The following is a 24,895-nucleotide window of genomic DNA, read 5'->3' as shown; positions in this document are numbered from 1 at the left end:
GCTGTTTTTTAAGTGGGGTAAGCATAGGAAGTGCACCTTTCCCAGGGGGAGTATTCAGTATCTTATAGAGAGCTGGCTCTGTGTCTTTCTAGGAGGTTGCCTTTCTTGATAAGAGAACCATTTCTGTCATATGCACTTCAAGGTTTGCTCTTTCATGGGGTGCTGGCACACAGAAAGCTTGATTTTTGCCAGGTACTGAGTGCCTTCTGCAAGGTATTGAGTGCCCTCCTATCCTTTTCAGCCAAAAAGGAGTTGATTGCTCTTGGCATCAGGCAAATCTGGACCCAGAAGACCACAGGTAGTATTTACCAATTATTTATGTGCTTTTGCATGCCAGAGGTTGTCTGAATTGATTTCCCTAGCATACAAGAGATTTCAGGCCTTAATGGCACTTGCCTGCCACTAAAAGCATTATTATTTTTAAAAAAAATATAATAATACAATAATAAGCATGACATTTATTGCATTGCCATGGGGAAATTAAAAACTCCCAAATTAAGTACAGTCCAAGTAACTATTAGCTCTTTAGAGCTATTGCAAATGCGTGAGTTACATACCCTGAATGAGCACCATATGCCAATTTATTGTGGCACAGTGAGTCACAGGACACATTGTGGAAAGCAGTAATTGCTTGGCATGCATTGCAACATTCAGTAGGGTTTTTTGTTTGGTTTTCTTAAAGGAATATGTTTTTAATCAGACAATAAAATGAGTATCGTCTGATATGCTGCCACCAGGGACTGTTGCTTATTTTGTACTTAACCTGGAGCTTACCCATTTGTCACTCACTGCACACACCCTCTGTATCATTTCCTTTCCAACTTCTTGCATTGTATGTGTGCAGTATCAGAATATGAAGATTTAGCCTTCCATTCAGTATTCTCTTGTCATTTTGTGTTAATCCTTTTCTCCCTTTTCCTCCTCATCTTCTTTCTTTGTCCAATAGGGAAATTCAGATTGGTTATAAGGAAAGGGAAAATTGCTCACCCTGAGAGGAGTGAAACAGTAGGGCAGGCTGCTCAGAGACTGTACAGTCTCCACTCCTCTGAACTGCTGTTCAGAGCTTGACCAGATAAGGCCATCAGCAACCCAGTCTGATCTTGATATTGGCCCTTCTTTGAGCAAGAGGCTGGCTACGTGACCTCCAGAAGTCCCTTCTAACCTAAATGATTTTATGGTTCTGTTTAATACCCAGTTCCCATTCTGATTCAGCTGTTCTGCTGTGCGTGTCATTAACTCCTCACTCTCATGAATGGAGTCACTCTCATTCATACCAGCATAGAACAGGAGTGACCTCCTGAAGGTCAATGAAGTTGCAGTGGTTCTACTCACATGGGATCAAAATCAGGATGTAAATGGTAACCTCAGATGAGATTGGTAGGTGAAATTTGGGTATCTCTGGAATGAGTTGGAGTTTTTACCACAATTTCACTTGAGATCTCTTCAAAACTTCATTAAGTTCCAACTGAAGCTATCAGTTGAAGAGTTTGATGCATGATTATATTAGAATGATAAGTATTTAAAAAGTAAAGATCACCTTTTTTTCCCTTTCAGTTACTAATCCCATTCTCTAGCAGCCTTGAAGAGAGCTTTGGGGTATTCAGGGTTTAGCGAGTCACCAACTGCCCTTGCTCTGCCGTTACATGCTGGTTTCCTCATGTGGCTGTAACCACGTGAGGGAGTTAATGCTGCACAGAGCATCTGCTCCTCAGCCAAACGCCTTCCCTGCCCTGCAGCTGTGTGCCAAAGAGCTTTGGATGTGCAGAGGGGCATCTGCAAGCTTTATAGGGTAGCAAATTTTCATGCATTGGCCCATATGCTAGCCAAAAATGCCCTTTGTCAGAAAAACATTATCTTAATTGTGGTAAAAGAAAGAAAAACTACGCTCAGATTCACCATATCAGTCTAAGGAATTTTCAACAATGATCTAGCTATTGTAGAAAAAAAACCAAGCCAAAACCAAACCAAAAAAACCTCTCAAACACCCAATTGCTAGGAAAAAGAAATACAGGAATAGTTTTATAGCATTGCTCTTTCAAGTTTGCCAAGATAAGGTGATTTTCTTCCATATCTCTCCTTTATCAGCAAGAAGTATATTGCTCATGCAAACACCGTATGTCTCATCAGGCTCTGTTGAAAGTAAAATGTAGAAATCAGGCTATCGTAGTGGACTGAGGAAAGACAAAATGTGAGCAACTAAAAGCCTTTTTTTGTCCCTTTTTATGCAAGGTAGGATTCTAACATCCGGATTTAATGGGACAGACTTGCTTTCATATACTTCAAGTGATTGCTGCCCTCCCTGTTCTTTAACCATGTCAGTTCTCTCTTGTCATACACATCCTCCTGAAGTGATGTAGAGGGTTGCTCTTTTGAATGTGAAAAAGTTGTTGTGCCTTGTAAAGGGAATATAGTAGTGGAAGATACTGTTGAAGATCCTTTCTCCTCCACTCTTCCTGTAATACACAAGCTATAGATGACAAGTCAAATTTAATAGACAGATAATATTCACATGAGGAATTTAAAGCCATGCATCTGACTTTGAATCATCTGGGTTTCTGCTTCTGCAAAACTATCAGAAGTTCATGTAGCTGTTGTACATGTGTCACTTCCTTACAAAAATCCAGTAAAGTAAACCAAAGGAAGTTCTCTTGCTTTCTATCTTTAGTTTACATATGGAGTTGTTTTTATGGCTCTCTCGGCTGTTTGTCACGTACCCATCATTTATGGTAGAACTGCAAACAGTTTCCCACCTGTCTGTAGTTACCTTTTGCACACACACAAAAAAAATAATGAAAAACAATTGTAGTCATGATGAAAACAGCTTTGGATGTTAAAGGTTAATGTGCCACATTGGTACCTAGTGTAAGCATGTCCACTTAGATGAAATTGCACTGAGAAAGATCCTTAACTGTTCAGCTTTATGAACTGCATCTCTGAACTGGTCAGCAGGAGTAGGTTAAGTTTACAGTAGTCAAGCTAGGGCTATAAAAGCAACCTGCAGTGAAAACCATCAGCTGGTGTTTGTTTGAAAAGATAAGAGATGGAGAAAAATACTCAGGCTGTTCATATATTGTCATGCTATATTTGGGGATGCTTACCAGCAACAGCCAACAGAAAAGCAAGTGTCTGTAGCCTGCAGGATTGACACCGGTATAAAGGTAAAACTGCAGGTACTTGTTTCTTGCACTGGAGCCAGCCTCGTTTTTACGAAATTCCCTTCGGAGGCAGCGATTCCAGAGTAAATTCGGTGGGGCTTTTGTCCAAGTGGTGTGTGGGATCAGGATTTTGTTTGTGCTTCGTGTGTGCTCTGCACTTCGCAGACTGTGGTATGCAGAAGTGGTTTGTATGTTAGTTTCCTTGGAGAAGTGAAGTATTTGTTCTTGCACTATTTGGTTTTCATATCTCTCAACATAAAAATGAGCACAGCTCTCCGTATATCAAAGCTGATGTCAGAGGTCCATGGCAAAAGTGAACTGAAAATACACCTCTGACTGGGAATCAGCCTGAATCATGTGATATTTAATAAAGGCATGTTTGTTTAGTGGTCAATACCAAAGGTTTTACTTCCAACTCAGACATTCAAAACAGAAGGGTAGTGATCAAAATCTGTGATTTTTGACCAAATAATGCCCATTGAGAGGCCTGTAGGATATAGCAGTATTCCTTTTGAAATGCCCTCCAGGAGCACAGTGAGTGGCTCTGGCTGGCCATGGAAGCTCAGAGGATGGAGCTGCAGCTGGAGACCGAGCCAATGCAGTTCTGGGATTAAACAAAAAATGCCAGTGTCCGGCTGTGCAAGCCAGCACCTGGCACCAGCTGCATGAAAGCAAATAAATACCATAGTGTCTACACAGCTTTGCTTTTTTTTGGTGTGTGTGTGAAAATCTATATTTCAACGACCTGTTTTGCGAAGTTGCACTCTCTGTGAGCTTGTTCATCAACTTTGCCACTTCTTCTTTTAGCATATCCTCTTGCAAGAAACCCCCAGTGCTCTGTTCTGCTCTGCCATATCAGTAGTTTTGATTTCATTTCCTGTGTGAAACTTCATATGCTTAAAGTTTCTGTTCCATTTTTTTTTTTCTTGAAGGAAAGAAAACAACAATAGTAAATTAAACCTCGGGGTGCTTAGGAAATCTCTGATGGCTGAAGGCCTGTGAGCAGTGGTGCCCTGGCTGAGCGCTGTAGTCACTCAAGTACCACGGTGCAGCGGCGAGGGTCGTTGCTCCACCTTAGCTCCACATCTTAAAAGTCTACAACTCATTTCCATCGCTGATTCATATGTTTGCTGATAATTACTGTCAGCATAAAGGAGAAGTCAAGACTGAAATCAAAAGTAGCTTACTCTTATCATTAAGTTTTAGAGCTCATGGCTTTTATCGTCAGGGCTTCATAACCTTCTCAGACTTTATAGCCGGTAATGGGGCTTACACTGCTGATCGCACGCACGTAGCAGCTGTTTTCCTGGTACAAGTTGGCTGGCTGTTTTCCACCCACACTGCCGTGCTGCACAAGTCTTCCTTCCATTAATGTACTCTAGAAAAAAATTCAGGTGTTATGCAGATGGGGCACAGGAACAAAGAATAAGAAAGAGGATTGTTCTCCACTGGTGGTGTTGGGATCTAGATTTGTGAGAATAAGGCACTGCATGACATGTTTAAACAGCTGCCCTCTTCATTTCTTGTTTAAACTAAGATGAATGGATAGAAGCAATAAAATACAACTCTGGCTTTGTGTGGAGGTGGCCTAGGCAGGTATGGCAACAACCTGGTTACAAAGCTGATCAAAGCCATTAGTGGGTATGGAAAACTCCGCTTGTTTTTACAAACATGTAATCTTATACATATATCTGTTTTTTACCTGGTTGGAAAACATACTGAAAAAGTACAGTAATCTTCAGTTAAGAGAAAGCATTGTTAAACTCAGTAAGTTTAAAGCTAAATTTAGAATTAGTTGAGAAAACAGGTGAGGGTAGAACGATTTATCCCTGTGAAAAAATTACTTTGAAATTATTAATTAATACATTTTATTGTACATTTACTTCACTAAATGACTACTTTATTGTTTCTCTTCCCTGCACTGGGGCACTACTCGGCACTGCAGACATTGACATGTGTTGCACATGCCTTGCAGATGTGTCACATAGAATCAAAATGTTATTAATCACATGCAAAAAATTCAATACGCACAGTGTACACCACTGGCTATTCAAGTTCATAATCTTTGTGGACTCTAAGGTTTTTGCTTTTTTATAGCAGGATGAGGGACATCGGTTTATAGATTTTGGTGTTTATTTGTGGCAGTAGAACTAGTTTGATTGGCACCAAGGCTTACTAGAGAATTGCAATCTGCTCTACAGCAGACCTTCAAAATCGAAAAAAAAAAATGAAAATGCTTGTTCCTTTAACCAAAAGTTGTGTAACCGCTGGATACAAGGTTGTTGAAGAGTCAAGGATGTGCACAGCTCGTTGAACCTTATTCGACAATGCCCATCTTGCTTGGAAAGGCATCACCTTGCCATGCCACTTGGATATATTCCTGCATTTTGTTAGGGGCCCTCTCTTAAAGACAAGGGCCTTGAGAGGTGGTTGTCACCCACTGAATTAACTTTTTTTTTTACTTTCACAGTAGGAGAGCTGGTACAGTGGAGGGAGTATGCAGGGAAAGCAGCAGGGAGCTGGTGCTTCTTTCTAGCCTATTGACAGTCAGGAGGCTGTTAGCTGGCACACCCAGAGGCATTAAATTAGGTCAGAAGTTGGCTTCACATGTGGACAAAAACAAGTGTTAACTGGATGTGCTCCTGCACATAATTACAGTGCAGTGTACAAGGGATGAGCGGTTTCCCTTCATTCTCCCTGCCTCCACCAACCCTTGTTTTGACGCTCTCCTTCCCTGTGGTCCTCTTTGCAAGAGTCACCCTTGGGCTTTCTTCTTTGAGGAGGGGACAGAGCAGGAGGACCGTGGCTCTCTGGTGCAGGACGCTTGGTTTCTCACTGGGATACAGGAGACACTATGCTGACAGAGGATTTCAGTACGATGGTGTAGTAACCAGTGTGACGCAGTGTGCCAGTCCTCTGCTTCACTGCATCCCATGGTTTTCCTCGCTGACTGCTGCAAAGGCCAGGGCTGCCCTGGGCCATGTCCCCGGGGAATCAAGCTCCATGCCTCTGAGGCTGGGAAGCATCATCTCCCCTTCATCCCCTGTGTTTAGGGTAAAGGTCATGTTCTCTCTGAAAGCCCTCGGGGTTTGTGGATATTCATTCTCCTCTTTTCCACCCCACACAACGGGAAGGGAGGTTTTAATTTCCTCCAGTGTTGGGTTTACTTGTAACTGCTTTGTTCTTTCACTTAAATAAATAGAACAAAATGAGCATCTAGAGTATTACATGACTGCAGATTTTCTGCTGCTGAAATCTGAGCAAAGATGCAGGATTTTATAACAGCGTGGCGCTGTGACATGGTACCTATTTGAAGCATTTGAAGAGCATGAATGGAAACACCAGTGAGAAAAAAACGTGGAGGAAAAAGAGATACCTTTTGTCCAGACCACAACTGATGAAAAAGAAACTGCATTATGCTCTGGGCTTTCCTTTCAGAATAGACTTCAGCTTTTTAAAGGAGTGCATTTTGCTCCTAGAAAATTTTCAGTAGCAGATTTTCCAGTCAATTGTAGAAGACTAAAAAAAGCAGAGTAGTGAAAGAAAAGGAAATGAAGAAGTGAGAAGGGAGATGGTGAAAGTTGGAGGGAAAACTGAGAAAGAAGAAAGGGCAAGTGGATAGATGTTTAAATAACTACCCATACCCAGGGAAAAGTAATAGGAAAAAGAGGAGTCCATTAAAGGCAAATTTTGAGAGGCACGTTTAAGAAGAGAGGCAATGTGTGCAATAAAGGCAGTAGTATTATTTTTCAGAAAACGTAGGTATCTTGTTCAATGAAGCAAAAAGAACCTGGATATGAGTTAAGAACGATAAATGAACTCAGGTGCTCTTTGGATACTGATGTGGCCTCAAGGGCTGCCAAACATAAAGGCTTTTTCTTCTGCAGATCAGAAAGACTCGCACTAAAGCCATAAGTTTGATCAAGGGGCTGTTTATTTTAATCATGTATTGATTGGCTTAACCACACTGCTCCGGGAGGGAGGGAAAGCTGTCAACATCAAGAATTACAGCTTTCAAAGTTCCAAATAATCCTAGGAAATGAGCCAAACATAATAAATGCAGTTTTATTCAGGACCTGATCCTACTACTGCTGGAATCAATAGCAGCTTTTCCATTGCTCTCAATGAGAGTGGAAGCTGTTTATTTGAAGAGCAGCTCTGATCCTTCAATCAGGGCAGGTAATTTTGAAATATTCATGAATATGAAAATAAAATAATAACAACTGAAAAAAACAAACAACCCACAGTAAGATTGGCAGAGCTAAGAAAGCTCAATTTTTTAAGGGAAGTTGACTTTGATTTCCAAGATACAAAAGAAAAAAATGGCAGAAAAATAAGAGAGATGGTAATGTCTAAAGAGGTGGTGAGCTTAGAAAAGGTTAGAAAAATTAATTATAATGTGATAAACAGATGTCTTTCAAAAGCCATTGAGACAGCAGAGGAGGAGAGAGAACTAAGAAGCTCAAGACATAGAGCCTGTACAGGCTGAACTTAGTAGAAAAGGGTCCTTGAAAGCAAAAGTAGTGGTGCTACACATTGTGCTGCAAAAATAGTCCAGAAAATCAGCAGTACAGCCATACAGTCATTCCTCAGGCAGCATAACCATCAAGGTCAGAGACACTCCGGGTATGTACTTTGCTTTCAGTTTTCTAACAGAAGAAGGAGCTAGAAAACTAATGTGCAGTTACAATTCTAGTCACCAGTTCAGCGTGTTGAATCCCTATTCAAAGTTTATATGCATTGACCAAAAAAGAAGTAGCTCCTTTGCTGTGGTTTCTGGTCTTCAGCGGCAAGACAGGGCATGCATTTTAGTATGTGTAAATGTTTACAAATGCATATCGGTGTGTACAGGCAGACTCTGATTTTCGTGTTTCCATGAGCATTTGGAAAACCATTGTTTTGAAGGCTTGATTTTTAAAGATTATTAAGTGAGGTAGCATCCATGATGAATTTGTCCTCAGGGCTGCTCCTGGAAGGTGTTACCCTGTGTTGGTCGCCTGTCTGTGGCTATCAGAAGCTTGGAGCAAATCATCACTGTAATCCTAAAGCAGAAATTGAACAGTGTATTTTCAGATATGTAATCTGTGGGTTGCCTGTCAAAAAAAGTCAGTGGTTCAGCAGTAATGTGAGTTATGCCTGTTCTGACAACCAGCAGGTCTGTCCGCCTTCCCCATCTGCATCTCTCATCATGTGATCCCCCTGCCCATTGCCTCCCCCTTCACCCACACCTCATTTTTTGCATGTTATGAAGGATTACATTTCAATGCCAGTATTTTTTTAAAGGGTATGGGTTATCTGAGGTGCAGGCTGTACGTGCAAAGATATGATAACTGTTCCACAGTAGATGGCCCAAGCTGGGCTGGCTGCGAAAGCTCTCTGCTTATGGCTAATTTTGGGGGATTTTCAGCTGTGCACCAAAGACTAATCAGTCATGGGAGCCAGCCGTAGAGTTTGAGTTATCACAGGGGCTATTTCAAATAAGGAAATTTGTGCACCAGGCGCAAGAGACAGATGTGTGATTCTCCTGCAGGAGAGGAGCCCTTGATGCGCTGCTGGCTGCCCCAGGGATCAGATGCTTGAGAAGTGCAAAGAGCCCATGCTTGCTCCCTCGATCTATTTTTCCATGTTTTGCTGGCTTCGATTTGACAATTGGTAAATTCATCAGTTAATTAGGGTTTGCACCACTGTATGTGAGAGCGGATCCTAGGCCTGGCCCAGTTCGGATCCTTTCTCCCCTTGCTTTTGGGTCAGGCTGTAGCTGTTTGGCTGGACTCAGCTTAGCAGCACACTGTAAATGGCAGGCTTCTCTGCTGCTTTTTATTTATCCATATCAAGTTCATCAGGTGAAGCCAGAGCTTCCTGGGGCTGTCCAAAGCTTCCTGAAGGGGGTACTCTCGCAGGCAGATATGGCTCCTGGAAGGCAGACATGTGTCTCCGGGAGGCAGACGTGTCTCAGACTTGGATCGCTCCTTTTGGACTATGTGGTTGTAAGAGCATTTTCTTACAATATATTTCCTTGGGGGAATCAGATGGACTTAGATCTCGGATACCATCCCCACTAAGTGATACAGTAAAAATAACCTATTATTCTCTGGTTCTGACCTGGGCGGTGGCAACATATTGTTTCAGCATCTCTGTCAGACTATTTCCCTTAAGAGCCATTTTAACCTCACCCAGTGGGACATAACTAAAGGAAATGAAACTCCAACCCCATTAAGGAAAAAGACAATGCCTTTCACTAAACAAATTTGATTTTCTTGGCTTTTCTTCACCAAGGAGAATCGCCTGTACCCCCCACCCTTGCAGCCTTTGTAGACAGTTCCTGTAATTGGGAATGGCTGGGTGGACACCAATGGTTGGCAGCAAAGGGGGATAAATCTGACATCCCTTGAACGTGACATGGTCTGGGACCGCAGTCCCAGGTGGCCACTTAGCGTCAATTCCTATGGTATTGGTCGACGGTACGTGCCTGCCAGCCACAGCTGCCGGCCCTCGAAACACAATCGGGATTTTAGCAAGACTAGATAAGACATACACAGTGAAACTGGGCTGTTAGTAATTTTGTGCAAGCATTGAATAGGTACTGTACTGTGCCCCGCTAGCAAGAGCTGGTGAATTGCAACAAAGTTGTGGTGGTCCATCTTCTGGCACCCGTACGGTGAAATGGCCACCCCAAAAGCAAGCGTGACATTTAGGATTTGCGGGCTAAGGGAAAGATCACGATCCATCTTCACACTCCAGCTAAGGCTGAAACAAAATTTACACTCAGTAATTAGGTTTTCAAGTGTGGCCATTAATTTGGGGTGTCTTTAAATTTTAATTTTAATTTTTTAAAATTTAAAAATCCCTTTTAAAATGCAGTCCCATGCAGTTACAAAGTAGGAAACTGAAAAGGCACCATTTCACACTTTGTGTGCCAGTAACTAGGACAAACCACAGGGTGATCACCTTGTCCCAGGGAGAGTTCGGGTTTACAGAATGCAATCAGTTGGTCACGCTTGCAAATTCTGAGTGGAACTGAGTAACACCTGGGTCAACGTAAATCCACAGGCAAGAAGATTAGAGCTGGCAGAAAAATACAGAACTCCTGTGTCAAGATAAAAGTAGGTTGCAAAAAACTGCAATCCTGGAAGAGTTTTTCATTTCAGAGGTGGCTGATATCTGTAGGCCCCCTCATTTTTTTTTACATAAATGTTCCCCGCGTCCCCAGTGTTCTGTTTCGGGGCATTTCCAGTGTCAGTCCCCATGGGGAGGAGTTAAGCTCCTATTTCAAACCTTAATCCTGCAAGGATCTATAAATGTATATATCTCTGTGCCCTGTTAAGAAGGTTTATGGCTGTCCCAGCAGTTCACCAGAAAATTGTCAGAAAAACAAGAGCATACCCTAAACACTAGGTGCGAGTTAGTCTTTGTTTTGCACACTTTCTTCCTCTGTTGCTGAGTATTTCAGTAACCCCTGTGAAGAACAGCTTCCATGAGAGACAGTCCGAATGCCCACCATTCCTCAGCCCAGAATAGCCTGTTGCCTGATGGTTATGACATTCTGCAAGGTGAAAGATAGGGATTCAATCAGCACAAATAGCAAAAGAAAGTGACGTTGGGCTGTCTCCATGCCCGGTTGCTGTTGCAGTGAGAGCAGGACATCAGCCACCTTGCAGGTACCTCTTTGAAGAAAAGTGGTAGCACCTACTTTTTTTTTTTTCTCCCTCAAGAGGCGATTCCAGGGGATGGTGCAGGGTAGTACCTGTTTGGGGCTTGGAGTGAGATACAGATGTCCCAGGGAGGTTAAGGCTACTGTGCATCCCTCTTGGAGGCACCTCCATTAATCTCCATCCATGATACTAGGAACATGAGTTAGCTATTGTGAATTAATTCCCTGAAGCAACTAGGCACCTAAAGGCTGTTGAAGAGCTGGCCCAACCATTTTTATTCAGTTACTACACTACTTCATCTCATACCATCTCTCTAATAGCAACCAATAGGAGATATTTTAGAGGAATATATGTCCTGTGCTCATACCCCTACAGTGGATGGTGATGATCCATCACCCTGTGATTAACTTCCTCCTTCTGTGAGCTCTCTCTGCTGTTGACAAGGAGGTATTGCAGTTGCTCGTATCACCTCTGCGCAGTCAGCTGTGGCCTTTTTTAAAAAACAGGAGAAAGTCATGATTAGCACTGTGAAAATTTAAGTCCCTTTTTAGATCATGGCCTGATAGGCAACTGCTGTCACAATAACTGTGTTGCAAAGGCCACCAATATGTCAGTGGAACAAATATTGAGCTGCTATGGTTTGCAAAAATGTTAGCCTTCTGAAACTTTCCGTAGTGGATGGAAAGATTTACGGGTACAGCGATGCATATCTATCTCAAAGTCATGTTCAGATTAAAAGCTTCCTGCAGAGCTAATGTCAACTCAGGTTTCAGGTCACTGCCACAAGCTAAATCAGGTTGGAGATCAAAACCAGCAAGCAGGTACAAGGGAGGCTTGCAGCTATCAAATGGGATAATCTGTAGCATGATTCTTTTATGAGTGTGCACCCGCACCCGTAATAACATGTACAAGCAGGGAATGGTTGTGATCTGGAATAAACTTGCTGGTTTGCCTGGTTCTGGTGAAAATTTCACATGCTTTTCAGTATCAAAACACTATGCTAAAATAACTGGTCAGATCCAGCTAAAGTCACTTGAGTTATGTGGGGAATGAACTGGCCTCATATGCCTGAGATCTGAGTTAACATAAAAGCTACAAGTTATTCCTAAATTGTTTTCATTAGGGAACCCTGGATAAAAAGGCATGTATTAGAGTAATTCTTTTTTTTATTATTTTTACACAATCTGTGATTTTTTTTTATAATCATAAATTATATATATACATTATAAAACCAGCTATGATTTAATATGGTTTGTGTTTTGCATCAGGTGACTCATGCCACTGACTTTTTAATTAACTAAGGAGCCATCATTCTTGGCAAACTGTTCAATTGCATAGGTGCGTATAAGACAATAATTGAATATAAAGGTTTATTTTTGTCCTTTTATTGATGTCAAGGGAAAACAGTGCAGTTATGAAAATGGAATAAACTGAAAAGATTCCTTCAGTTCTTCCAGGTTGATTAGAACAGATGACTTTCCATTCCAGTTTTTATGAATGTGTAGTTTTCCAAAAGCTTTATAATACTTCAGGGTAAGGAAATTGCAGGCAATAAATGGTGCAGGATGGTTCAGGTTATTGTGAAATAGAGGAATGGGTTTTATCTGGAAAGGTGAGATTTACTATTCTGCTCTATTTCACTTAAATGTTTGAGAAGGAATCAGATGCAGTGATTTGTACCTTATTATGGGCATGAAAACAGCATGCGCCACTTGCTCACTATTTGGTGATGCTGATGGTATCTTTATACACCCCTTGCCTGCGGCCAGCCGGTAAGCAGCAGTGCCAAACCTCTCCTGTCCCCTATGCTGCACTGGCCGCAAAGAGATGACAGCAGAGTCCAAGGGTGGTTTGTCTCTCCTGGTCAGTGAAGGCAGCACATGTATTTTCATATCTCAGCTCGATAAACAGCACTGTTTTTTATGGAACTGAATTTGCTTAAACAGTTCTTGCAGAGTTACAGAGCTCTACCAGTAAAAACTGTTTAGTAAATCCAGAATATTTTTTTTTTCCTGTGTAGAAAGCAGAAATATGGCAACAAAGGAAAAGCTTCAGTGCTTGAAAGATTTCCACAAGGACATCCTCAAACCTTCCCCCGGCAAGAGCCCAGGGACACGGCCTGAGGATGAGGCAGAAGGAAAGCCACCCCAGCGGGAGAAGTGGGCAAGCAAGATTGACTTTCTGCTGTCCGTGGCTGGTGGATTTATTGGTTTAGGCAATGTCTGGCGTTTTCCGTATCTCTGCTACAAAAATGGCGGAGGTGAGTATTTCCGTATTTCATTATCATGACTCAATCTGTCTGCCCTACGGTTACTGTTTTTTTAGTGCCTTCATCCAGCTTTTAAAATGAATAATCACACATGTTTTCTGCCTTCTTCACCAGTCTTTGGGAGAGATTGTTTTATTACCTAATAGTTTTTGTTAAAACTTAATTATGGAAAATCAACAGCTATTTAAAATTTTATACTACTGAACTTTGACTGCTCTTCTACTTCTGCTACTAGTGAGTCTGAGTTTTAACCAAAAGTTATGCTATTAATATAGACCAGTAGGATTTCAGACCAGTGGATTTCAGAATAAGAGCATTCTGAGCCACGTGAAACTGTTGTGTGCCTAACCCCATTGTTATTGCAGATTTTAATTTTTAAAAGAGAAGAAAATGCCCTTTCCAGCTTCATATACCCATTCCACTTTTGAGAGTTTGAATATGAGCAAAAATCCAACAGAATAAATTATATACTGATATTAAAGTATCAAATATGTTTATGTGTTTATATATGTCTATTTACACTTTTTAGACTATCTTGTGCAAAGTCACTCAATTTCATCTCAATTTTGTGCTATGATATTTTTCTCAACAGGTGCATTTCTTATACCTTATTTCATTTTCCTGTTTGGGGGAGGTCTTCCCGTGTTTTTCCTGGAGGTGGTGCTAGGACAGTATACCTCTGAAGGTGGAATTACATGCTGGGAAAAGATCTGCCCTATTTTCACTGGTTAGTACATCTTGTTGTGCTTTACTGTTTAAAGACACTTCTGTAAACCATGTGCAGCAACACTCTTCCCCTCATGTCCATTAATTCAGCTGTTTGCTGTAGTAATTGAGGGTATGATATTGGTTCCTGGAAAGGCAGAAGTCAGGGAGTCTGAAGGACAAAGTAAGGTATTGATTTTGATACTATCATCTTGTTAACTGGTAGAACTGCCAATAAGCAAGAAAGAAATTGCATATTTTGCCTTAAAAAGGCAATGGCACCTTTTGTTCACAGGTATCAGAGAAAGCGTTGTTTTGGAAGGCTAGCGTCTTTTACATGGTCTTAGTGAAAGCATCTTCAAAGTATTATTCTGGTCTGGAAGTCAAACTCCTTCTGCTATGTGAAAGGTTACCATTGGCACCATCCCTCTGTTAGTGATACAGCCAAAACCTGGACAGCATTTTGTGGTAGGATTCAGGAATGGGACTTCTGTCATAACTGAGCAGGTCCTGGCAAACAGGCATGTTAGTCTGATGTTATTCAAGGGCCTTTGCCAATGAATGAAGAATCACTCCCCACTCATAGGAATTATATGAATGCAACTCCGGAAGTGAACTGAAATGAAAAATCAAAGATGGGTTAGAAAAATTGCCGAGGATGCCCATCACGTGTATAGATTGCCTTCTACAGCTGGACAGCACAGGCAGAATCATTTGGAACAATTGCACTAAACAGAGTAGCACTCTTCAAATCCTATTTGGAAAGAGTGAGCATTTCACGGTGACGTGTCTCTAGCTCTGCCACTGTCACTGTTCCAGGCATCTCTGCCCATGTCACCCCAGGTAGAAGTGAGGGCTTTCTTGTGGCTCACACTCCCACCTAATACTCTGACGCTGCAGAAGTTGATGTAATTGTGCTGCTTTAGCTCCGTATTCTTCCTACTCCTCCCACTTCTGTGAAGCTTTTTTCTTTGGAGGAGGAAGGAACATTCCTTGTTTAAATAACAATCTCCCAGGCATCCATAAAGAGAAATTGTAGCTCTAATAATGCGACTAGCAGCATATCCTGAATGAAATGCAGCTGTACAGAATAAATAGCACTTGCTCTGGTTGTTTTCACCTGGCATAAAAATAATCTCTGTGGGTAAAGACTCTTGTCGCAATAAGGTTTGAAACTATAAAATATGAGGCAGGTTTCCCAGGTGCTGGGGTAGCCATCAGAGTGAAGTTAAACGGAACCTTGTAGGCTTTTCATCCTCTTGTAAGAGACTGCTCTAAGTTTTTAAAGGAAATCTCTTCCCCCCCCCGTTGTTCCTAAATGGCAAACTTTGTAAGCTTTTTGGAGCTAAAACAATTTCAATAAAGAGGGCTTTCAGAGTCCTTTCATTCTGTATTTTAAAAAATAGTGACTCCTTCTGACTTAAGATATAGTATACGTCTGCTGGTGGAGCTAAACTGCCAAGCTAGAAGAGAGATACCAGACTCAGGAGAACGGTTGTGGTCTTTAATAAAGCTTCCACTGGAACAGCATTCTACCACCTCCTGAAGTTGTGTAGGACTCGCCCTTATCTGCCCATGACCCTGCTTATGAAAACAAACAGGGAACATTTTTTATCGTCAAATATTGATAGCAGAGTTAAACATTGATCTAATTAACCGTAACAGCTAAAGTATCATGCTTCCTTTGCACAAGGGAAATTGGGGCAGCTTTCACATTGATAGCTTTGGAATTTTCCTTTTTAACTCATTCAAGAACTGTCTTTTTTTTTTGCACATAGGCTGAGCCGAGCCAGTCGATAAATATGAGTGGTGCAGGGGCTGCCCAGCCGAGCTGCCTCCAAGGAAGCTGGCTTGGGGGACAGTGTGGTGAGAACGATGTTGCCCAAGTAGGTACCTAAGATGTGAGATGGCGTAGTTCCCAAATAAGCAAAGCATGATGCCTTGATTTCCTTTTAATAAAACTTGAAATAGCCAAGTGTTAAATTGGGTAGACATCCTGCAGACCTCCTCTCCGATGTCAGCAAACCACAGCCAGGAACTCAACCCTGAGCACCCATGCTAGTCAGAGATGGTGGCAGGTCTGTCCTTATGTGTGATGAAGTTGAGTTGAGCCTCCAACAGCAGTGTGGTAGAGTGGGATACAAGTTCACAACACAGCAGGAATAGCACCAGCTCCACAAGATCACAGGGTGCCTTAGCAAGAAGCATCTGTAACATCTGTGCGTATTTCTTTTGTCTCTCCCTCTTGCCAGGAATTGGTTATGCTTCCATAGTGATTGTGTCCCTTCTGAATGTGTACTACATTGTGATCCTGGCCTGGGGACTCTACTACCTGTTCCAGTCGTTCCAGAGCGTCCTGCCATGGGCGCACTGCCACCAGAAGTGGAACACACCAACCTGTGTGGAAGACACTCTCAGGAAGAACAAAACACTCTGGATATCACTGAATGCCACTAACTTCACCTCTCCTGTCACGGAGTTTTGGGAGTAAGTACCCCCTCGTCACGGTGCCTTTGGGGCACTTCAGTGGCATGCCAGAGGTCTGATCTGAGATTTTATGGAAGCCACATGGGGAATGTTAGATAGGAAAACAAAATTGCTCTGCATGTCAGTTGTTTGACCAATGTTTTTTACCAGTTCTTGCCCATCCTGAGACAGACTGGTCAGCCTGGGAGCAGTGGAAGAAGGCATTAGATGCATAACTGTATTCATCCTAAAGCATACAGGGAGCCCTGAAAACCCAGTCTAATTTCTGGATTGGAAGAAAACTTGCTTCCTTCTTGGTTGGGATTCTCTAAATGTAGCATGAGAACAGGAATAAGTCACTTCAGATGCCCTGATAGTATGGATTTACAATGGAAACAGTGACAAATCACCCCCGTTGTGGTTGTCTTTACCTCTTCCTCAGCTGTTCGCATTTGTAGTACACTTTGTGAAGCTATAACACATCTCTTATCAGTCTGAAAACGAAGCAAGGCATTGATCTCACCAATAAAACTGACAGAGGTGGTGAACATTGTCCTGTACTGTACGTTTCTCATGTCATCTTTGTTACATCATTTTTCTCTGAGGAGACTCTGTTTTGCCAGATGCCTGGATTTCACAAGGCCTAAGCTTCTTATTCCCATTTCTCTCTTAGTTTTCAGGTTTTAAATTATGTTGGATAACCTGATTTCTGAACAGGCGTGACCTCAGATCTCTATGTGTTTATATAGGCATCAAAATGTAGCAGCAGAGGAAGGCACCTGTAGGGAAACTTAAATCCAACGGATCTACAAATAGCTTAGGAAGAAACTCTTTTTTCTTGGCTTGCTGAGACGGTCAGTTAAGAGTAGAATTAGTTTCTGACCCAGCTTGGCTTTTTCAGCATGTTTAAAGTCCAGTTTGATCCCTGATCAGCTTGTACCTACTTCTCTATTTTTAAAAAGAAGTGTCAGCCAATAACTCCAGCAGGAATGATGTTCATGCCAAAGATATTTGGCATGTGCTAAGTTCAGAAAAAAATACTCTACTCTTTTGAACTGTGCTAAAATTCATAACACAAGAGCCACAATACAAAGGGTAGACTGGATCTTGGATGAGCAGTTTGTCAAGAGGCAGCGGTGACTGGTGTAAGAGGTGGGGTGCAGGCTATAAGGGCAGTTTTCATCGTGCCATGAGCACTGTGTTTCTACGTTGAGCAACAGATACTTTCCCAGAAGACTTCCTCCCTTGTAAATATGGAGGGAGTTGGAAAAGGTGTGTTAAATGGTACCTTTGGATATTTTAGGGGAACTTACAGGCAAGTTGCAGTAGAAGAAGAAGCAACTTCCACTTGTTTGGACTCTCCCACGATGACTTTGGGACTGAGGGCCCTGAGTCCAAATGAGTGGCTGGCTTGGTAGGGTGTTCAAATTCTCCTCAAGGCTTCCCTAAGAAGCAAGGGTCCACAGTGCTGCCTCTGAAATAGAGTTGCTCTCCCAGGACTTAAAAAGCACTGTGTTCATCTTCAATTTTGTGCAGTAATTTTGCTCACAGGTCCCCGTGTACCCGGGGGCAGCCATGAGCTTAACAGTCTCCTGATGTGGCCACAGGGTTGTCCTGCTGCTCCAGAAGCTTCTATTCCTGTAATGCGCAGATTTATGGGCCAGGTTGTCTCCCTAGGGCCCCTGGTAGCATGTCCACTTCAGGAGACTAAAGATACCATAGCAGAAGGAAATAGGGCTGGGAGTTGGAAGATGGGTTGTAAAAGAAAGAGTGGGGGCTCCAGAACCTCAGGGGACACCAGAGCTTTCTGTGGGTATCATCACTGAAGGGCCTTATGGCAGGGCAGTCTGTCTGTGAGTTAGGGGAATGATGTCCCCATGGGAGCACATTAGGTCTGGAGCTTTTAGTTGTTTCCTCTAGAAGTTTCTGTCCTCAAAACTCCCCTGCAAGCTGAACTAAATCCTCCTGTAGACACACCCTAACAGATGTAGGCAGGCTGGAGGTGTCCAAGGCTGGAGGACAAATCCTTCGTCCTCACAGTGCTTTCCCCTTCCCTCTATCTTCCCTTCACTCTTTCTGTAGCACAGCCAGAGCAAAGGTTGCTCAGCAATTAGCGCTCATGGAGGTGACTGCCCTTGCACTTTGTAGCCACTTTAACTTTTGTCCTCAAATAAGTTTTAAACATCATGAACTGAACTCTTCCCTAGAGTCATGCTAGGGAGGAGTTTGGCTCCGTAATCCTACTAATTCAGACATACTGTCCATAGCTCACTGTTTCATCATGAACGAAACTGCCCTTAACAGACCAAGCTGCCTTTGGGACTCATGGCACTTACAGAAGTATTAAAAATAGCTGTTCTCTCTGCATAAACAGCTACTGGTGTCTTAAAGTAAGGACAGAGATCACGCAACACTGTTGTAATTAAAGTAACGTAGCTTTTATATGGTGCAGTCATTTAGTGTCCCCAGTTTTTCCCTAGCCGTGCTACTATTCTGTATCGTTCTGAAATTAAAAGTAATTGCAAAGAACTTTCAGGTACTTTGTCATCACAGACAATGCCAGCTGCCAGGCAGCCAGCTACCCGCATTGAAAGGACAGGTCAATAAATAGTCTTTAACTGAAGACATCCATCTGGTTTGTGGCACAATTAATTCTGATTTAATTCAGAGGTTTGTGAGTATTTGGTTTCTGAAACCCAATGCCATTTTTATTCTGGGACATTTATGTACTGTCCTCACAGTATTGCTTTATAAAACTAATGCTGCCCAGATATAATTGACCACATTGATGCATTAACCTCTTCGCGTTGAATAACGCGTGTCCTTCTCAGCGAGGCTGGACATATAGTACAGCCTGACATTTCAGTTCATTTGAATTAATGTTCTGTGCAAATCACATGCTTGCTTGAGCAGCAATAAAAGGGGGTTAAGCAAATCTGGCTTTGTATAAGGAGACTTACCTCTTGGTATCACATGCTTCAGGTCTTATTTCTGAAGATTTAAAGTCCAAAACCTTAAAGGCTTACACACATATTAATACATAAGGGATAAGTGTTATGGGTAATTATGGTTGAACAAAACCCCTGATTGTCTGGTGCTGGCCAAGTGTTTATAAATATTTGGTAATCAGCAGACTTCGTTTGTCCAAATCCCAAGAAAGACCATCACATGCTAAGGGCATGTAATCCTGAAGGGAGCAACACAAAAACTAAACAAAATCTAGGGCAGCTGTCTCTGCCTTTGGCGGCAAATGAGAGTCTTAAAAATTGTTTCATATTCTTCTAATAGTCTTCTGGTACAACTGCTTCAGTGTTAGTTATTCTCGTCCATCCAACATGAAAGGGTGCTTCGCCTTTCCTGGTACAAAAGGTCCTGTCTGCATTCAGTTGATTAACGAGCTGGAATATCCTCCAAGGATTGCATAACTCTCCTCATTTTATTTTTGTTTATGTTCTAGAGCCAATTACAGCTCCTATTACATTTTCATATTGCACAGCACTAGAACATACTAGCATATGAACAAGGTTCAAGAACTCATGTTTACAAAAAACTCAGCCCCAGCCTGTTGTCCCATTGATTATGTATGAGTGACAGTTAATGACAGTATCAAGACTATAAATTAGAATTAGCAGCAACTTCATGCATAAATGGCATGAAGTTAGCTGAGTGGGCTTGGCTGAATCTAGGCAGCACTGGGTTGTGTAACAAAATTGAAGAGCTGTCAGCATAGCCCTGCTCATGCTCCTTCCTGAACTTGAATTTTCAGGGTACCACAAATGCAGGTTGAGTTCTTTTGCTGCAAAAATATGTTGGGTTAGATTTCACAAAACAATTTTACTGCTGAGGCTCCCCTGGTAATTCTGAGTGGATTCCTTGAGGTAGTCCATCTTTGTGAGACAAGATAACCCAGGACAGAGAAAGCCAGCACATCACTTACTGCTCTTGCTGCTGCTCCGTAGAAAAGTAACATATCTGGCCCTGAGTAACCCACTGGGTTGCCCTCCAAAAAAGCTTGAGAGGGTTGCTGGGGCAAACGGTAGGTGAGATGACCATTCGCTTTTAGTTCCCTAATAAAAAGCAAAGAAGTCTTAGCTGGATTCATTAATAGAGCTCCCTACTCCAAAATGCATTTACAGTTAATTATTCATGGCTCCTGAGAGCTAGCTCTATAGGTTGCCTATTTAATACGAACTGCCCCTTAGATTGGAAAATTGCCATTTATTTTTAAAAAAGCTACAGAAGGTTGCAGCTGAAGTTTGTCATCTTATAAATGTATTTTCTTCTTTTGTATACGCACAGCAGGTTTTTCCCTGGTTTCTTTAGGCCCAGGTGAACCAGGACTGCAACTTTATGCCAAATATTCATTACCGAGGGGTTTCTTGTAACTGCTGAATAGCTGTGCTGATTAGGGCAGACTTACCCTGTCTGGTGCTATTAGTCCTTTTCCATAACAAAATACACACATGTTCAGAGAGAATAAAGCATTTGGTGTGAGAATGCATTCACACAGGTAATCTGAGTGAATTTGGCAGAGAGAGACACAAAAACAGATGGATGAGGGTTTGAGTCCTATTAAACTGGTCAATCCAGGGTTTTTTTCCAAAAACTAATTGCAAATTTTCCATCGGTGACTTCATTCACTAGTACTTCCTTGGTAGTAGCTAAAAAAACCCCAGCTAATTAATTCAGGGGAAAAACAAACCACAGTGGTTTGTCTTGTACTGGATCCACACGCAAAGCTGTGCCCGTCACACTTGTGGGCCTGACGCTGGTGTGGCACCCCAAACTGCTGTGGTCTCAGCTCTCCACGACTTTGGTGAAGGGAAGTGGCTGATTTTTATAGTTGTCTGAAAATGAAATTTAATCAAGAATTTTTTAGGTAGGAGGGTCATGGCTCTAGTCTTGAGCAGGGGATTTCTGTTGTGATTGAGGTAAAAATTCTCCTTGGCTTAAAAAAACCTTGCAGAAACTCTTCAGAGTTTAGTGGGTTCATTTGCAGAGGAGTTTTAGCTAAGTGAACAGTAAGAAACAGTTTGTTCTTTTATACATATTTGACAAATTATGTAAGTATCAGGTATGACAAGGTCTGTCCAATGTATGAGGTCAGTGTATGTTGCACGAAAGTAAGAGAAATAGTTTTGAATCGGTATTTAACAATACCCATGGCAACTACCAAAAGAGAGAAGCCGTAAGGAATTTTTCCCCTCAGGAACAGAGTATTTTGATGGTCAGATATTGCTCCCTTAAGACCCAGCTTATGATAGGAATCTCTTTTTATTTATTAACCTAAGTGACAGAATAAAGTTTACCAAATATCTGGAGTTAGCTAAACAAGACCCTGGTGGCGGCGGTGCTGAGGACGGCGGCGCGTCTGGGCAGTGTTTGTGTGTGGGGGGCCGCAGGGGGGAGAACGGATAATGGCTCCAGCCTTTGCCCTGAAAAGCCACGCAGCTTGATGGTTTCCTGCGTTGCTTTTTCCCTTTCCTCCTTGCGGCAGTCTTGCTAATGAACTGAAAAGGAGGAGAAACACATGGATGCAGGCCAGTTGCAAGTGTCCGTGACGGAGACATTGTCTGCAATGCTGCTACGTGGCTTCAAAGCCGGGGTTCGTGGCAATGCCAGGATGAGCTGGTCTTGCATCTTCAAGGGAGCAAATGTGAAAGCTGCAGTGCTTTGAGCATACTTTCTTATCTCATCCTGAGGTGATCACAGGCTGCTAAAAGGAGCGTAAAGGGAAACGTGTGCAATACATTGAACAAGAGTCCCATAAACCTAGGGGAGATGTAGGACTGCAAAGCTCAGCTTTCCTCGCATAAGCCATGCTGACTTAGCAAGCAGCGTTAAAACGGCAGTGGTCTGCCCATGCACCTGCTGCCCTATACTCCATCATATACTCTCAGACATCACAACCAGACCCTGCATCAACTGAGCTCCTACATCTCTCCATTGTTTTGTTTCCTTTTAAATATTCAGGCGGAATGTACTGAGCTTGTCATCAGGAATTGAAGATATTGGTATTATCAAGTGGGATCTAGCACTGTGTCTTCTCCTCGTCTGGGTGATATGTTTCTTCTGCATTTGGAAAGGAGTCAAATCCACTGGGAAAGTAAGTGCTGTTTTGCCCTTTTTATAATTATCGCAGTTAGCAGATGCTAAAAATACTAAGTAATGCTGTTCTTAAAAGATATTTACCATTTCTTTGAAAAATACGTGTTTTTGCACTGAATAAAAGAGGGACTGGGGATTCAGCTGACTTCGGAAAGTCATTGCAAGTGCCCAAAATGCCTGTGAGTCAAGTAGCCATTACTGGAATGGCATCAAGTTGCAGATACAAGCACGGTTCGAGTACCACTTTGCCTCTCTGAGAACAAGCGTCCCACTGATGCATGTCATGAGCATGGAAGGTATTAGGTGTGCGATGTGTGGTGCTCTGCGCTCCCTGTCCGTGCTCTCACATCAGCCAAGTTCACTCTCAGTGCAGCAGGGTGGATGTTAACATAGCTGTGGTAGGGATGTTTTAAGTCAGTGAAAACTGCTGGATGCATAGCATTTTTTAAATGCCTCTCCCTTACAGAAGAGCTCTGTGCAGACATAGGAGACTAAACTTAGGTACTCGTTTAGATGCACTCCTTAACAGACATCCCGGATAGTTTGTGTTTTTAGTCTTATCATGTGCTCTTTAGAATTATGTTTTTCTCTAAAGGATAACAGTTAAAACATTTATGAACCTCATCCTACTCCAGTGCAAGAAACAAATTATAGCAAACCTTGGTCAATCACTTAACATGAAGCATGACATTATTGCCCCTTGCATGCAGTTGTGGTTTTAAACAAGCTTCATGAGAAAAGGCTTTTGAAGCCATTGCATATGTATGGCGCTCAGCTTTCAAACATTTTGGTTGAGCCAGCATTTCAGATAAATCTAACAGAGGTCCCAAATTCTAAGTTCCCACATGTTTCTTGTCAACTATGTGGAAGGGAGTGACCCTGTTAGTGTCGCACCTGAGAGAAAAGCCACAATTTTATCAAATCTTTTATCAGTCCCCAGAGAAGTCAGGAGGATTGAGCCATTGCAAATGCCTCAACTGCAGAAAAAACATCATTTAGCAGTTTTGCCTTGTTACATGCTGCAGAATCAACCAGGAGACAAAACTCCATAGGAGACCAGACCTCATTAGTTCCACTGTTGACTGAACTACTTGCTTTACTGTAGTTTCTGTCTTGCTTTCTGTGATATTTATCACGGAGCCTCATTAAAATCATGCTGCTGCCTTACCCTGGATTCCTGCCAGCTTTACCCCAAAGAACGGCTTCCACACCTCTGAAGCATACATTGACAAAAATGTTTGCTTCTCTGTTCTCTCTGATTGATGTGACCCGATGAGGTGATTGTGTAAGTTTATAGTAAAGGTGAATGCAATAAATCTCCTTCAGTAGCTGAGTCAAAGTGCACATTTCTGCAGTACCTTTGGCGAGCCTGGTGTCTGCTCAGTAAAGGTTACGGTAGCCCTGCAAGATTTTTCCAAGCTCCCTATGGTACACTATTTCAAGCCCCTGTGAAGATAACAGGATGAAAACAGATCTGTTAAAATCAGTTTTCTAAAAATTTGTGTTTTCTGGAAATCCAGCAAAATGGTCTCATTTCTAAGGCAAGGCAGTTGGTAGGAATTCGCTGCCTCCTCTCCACAGCATCTGAGCTCATGTGGGTGTGGAGCCAGAGCCCAAGAAAACCATTGGAAAGTCTCTGGTTGACTCCATTAACTTTGGGGTCAAACAAAAGTAAACTGTAAATTCTAATGGAGGACTTGAATTATTTGAAAAGTCTAGTTTACTTTAGTAGCTGGTTGTTTATAGCACTTCCCTGCTTTCCAGCGTGTTAATGGCTCTTTGGAGGGATGGGGGAAGACATAGTTTTTAAATTTCATAGTAGTGTATTGGACAAACAAACATGAAGCCATGAGGAAAAATAATAGTAGTGCTTATGCTTTGGATAGTGTGTTTGACCTTAAAAATTCCTCCAGTGTTACAAGAGAATCTTTACCTGCAGCGCAAAGGCCACTTTGTGAGTGTTGTTTACTTAGTTTCTGCAAGTCGAGGAATGTCTTTCTTGTAAGAAAACTTTGATTTTTCATAGGCCTGGCTTACATTAAAAACATTAGAAAGCACAGAAACCCCCTTTTATACTTCAAGTTTTGGTGAAACCAGGCTAATGTGTAATATATATTATCAGCAGAAAATATACAGAAAATTCAAGGAGAGAATTACAAAGGATGTGTGTGAAAAGGTTTCCTTTCATTTTACGAAATCAGTCCAGCTCTGTGACTTATTATGGCAATGCAGGCTTTGAGTTCTGCTCAGTATTCTCAGAGGACACACTTAAGAAGAAAAGTGGTGCATCCCAGGAGCTTTGCTGTAGTTAAACAAATTCTGGAAAACAAAAATACATTCTTACTTATGGCAGCAAACTATAATTACCTGGGGGATCATCTGACTCCATGAAAAATGCCCTTCCTTGGACAGCAGTGATTCTTGACTGTAATGCAGTTATATAAAAAGTGAAAGCACTGATAAGCAAAGAAAACAAAATGTTAGAGGTCAAAACCTGTGGGTCTAAAGATAGAACTGTCCAAATGCAAGCTCAATTAACC

General features: G+C 42.1%; 1 protein-coding gene across 6 annotated transcripts in view; it reads left to right on the top strand.

Annotated features, from left to right (window-relative positions):
* Positions 1-24,895, top strand: part of SLC6A6 (solute carrier family 6 member 6) — a 58,756-nt gene that overhangs the window by 11,372 nt on the left and 22,489 nt on the right. For 4 of the 6 annotated variants that reach the window (XM_064453717.1, XM_064453716.1, XM_064453720.1 and 1 more), the window contains 4 exons: positions 12,828-13,067; positions 13,669-13,803; positions 16,034-16,268; positions 22,221-22,353. In XM_064453717.1, the coding sequence (XP_064309787.1) occupies positions 12,839-13,067; positions 13,669-13,803; positions 16,034-16,268; positions 22,221-22,353 (732 nt within the window). In that variant the 5' untranslated portion in view covers positions 12,828-12,838. Of the gene's footprint in view, positions 1-241; positions 299-12,075; positions 12,146-12,827; positions 13,068-13,668; positions 13,804-16,033; positions 16,269-22,220; positions 22,354-24,895 lie in introns of those variants that run through there. The other 2 variants (XM_064453715.1, XM_064453719.1) reach the window with 2 other exon arrangements.

This window comes from Phalacrocorax carbo, chromosome 6, assembly GCF_963921805.1.
Source record: "Phalacrocorax carbo chromosome 6, bPhaCar2.1, whole genome shotgun sequence".
NCBI lineage: Eukaryota > Metazoa > Chordata > Aves > Suliformes > Phalacrocoracidae > Phalacrocorax > Phalacrocorax carbo.
The sequence above is the reverse complement of the archived record's forward strand: the minus strand, read 5'-3'. Positions and strand labels throughout refer to the sequence as shown.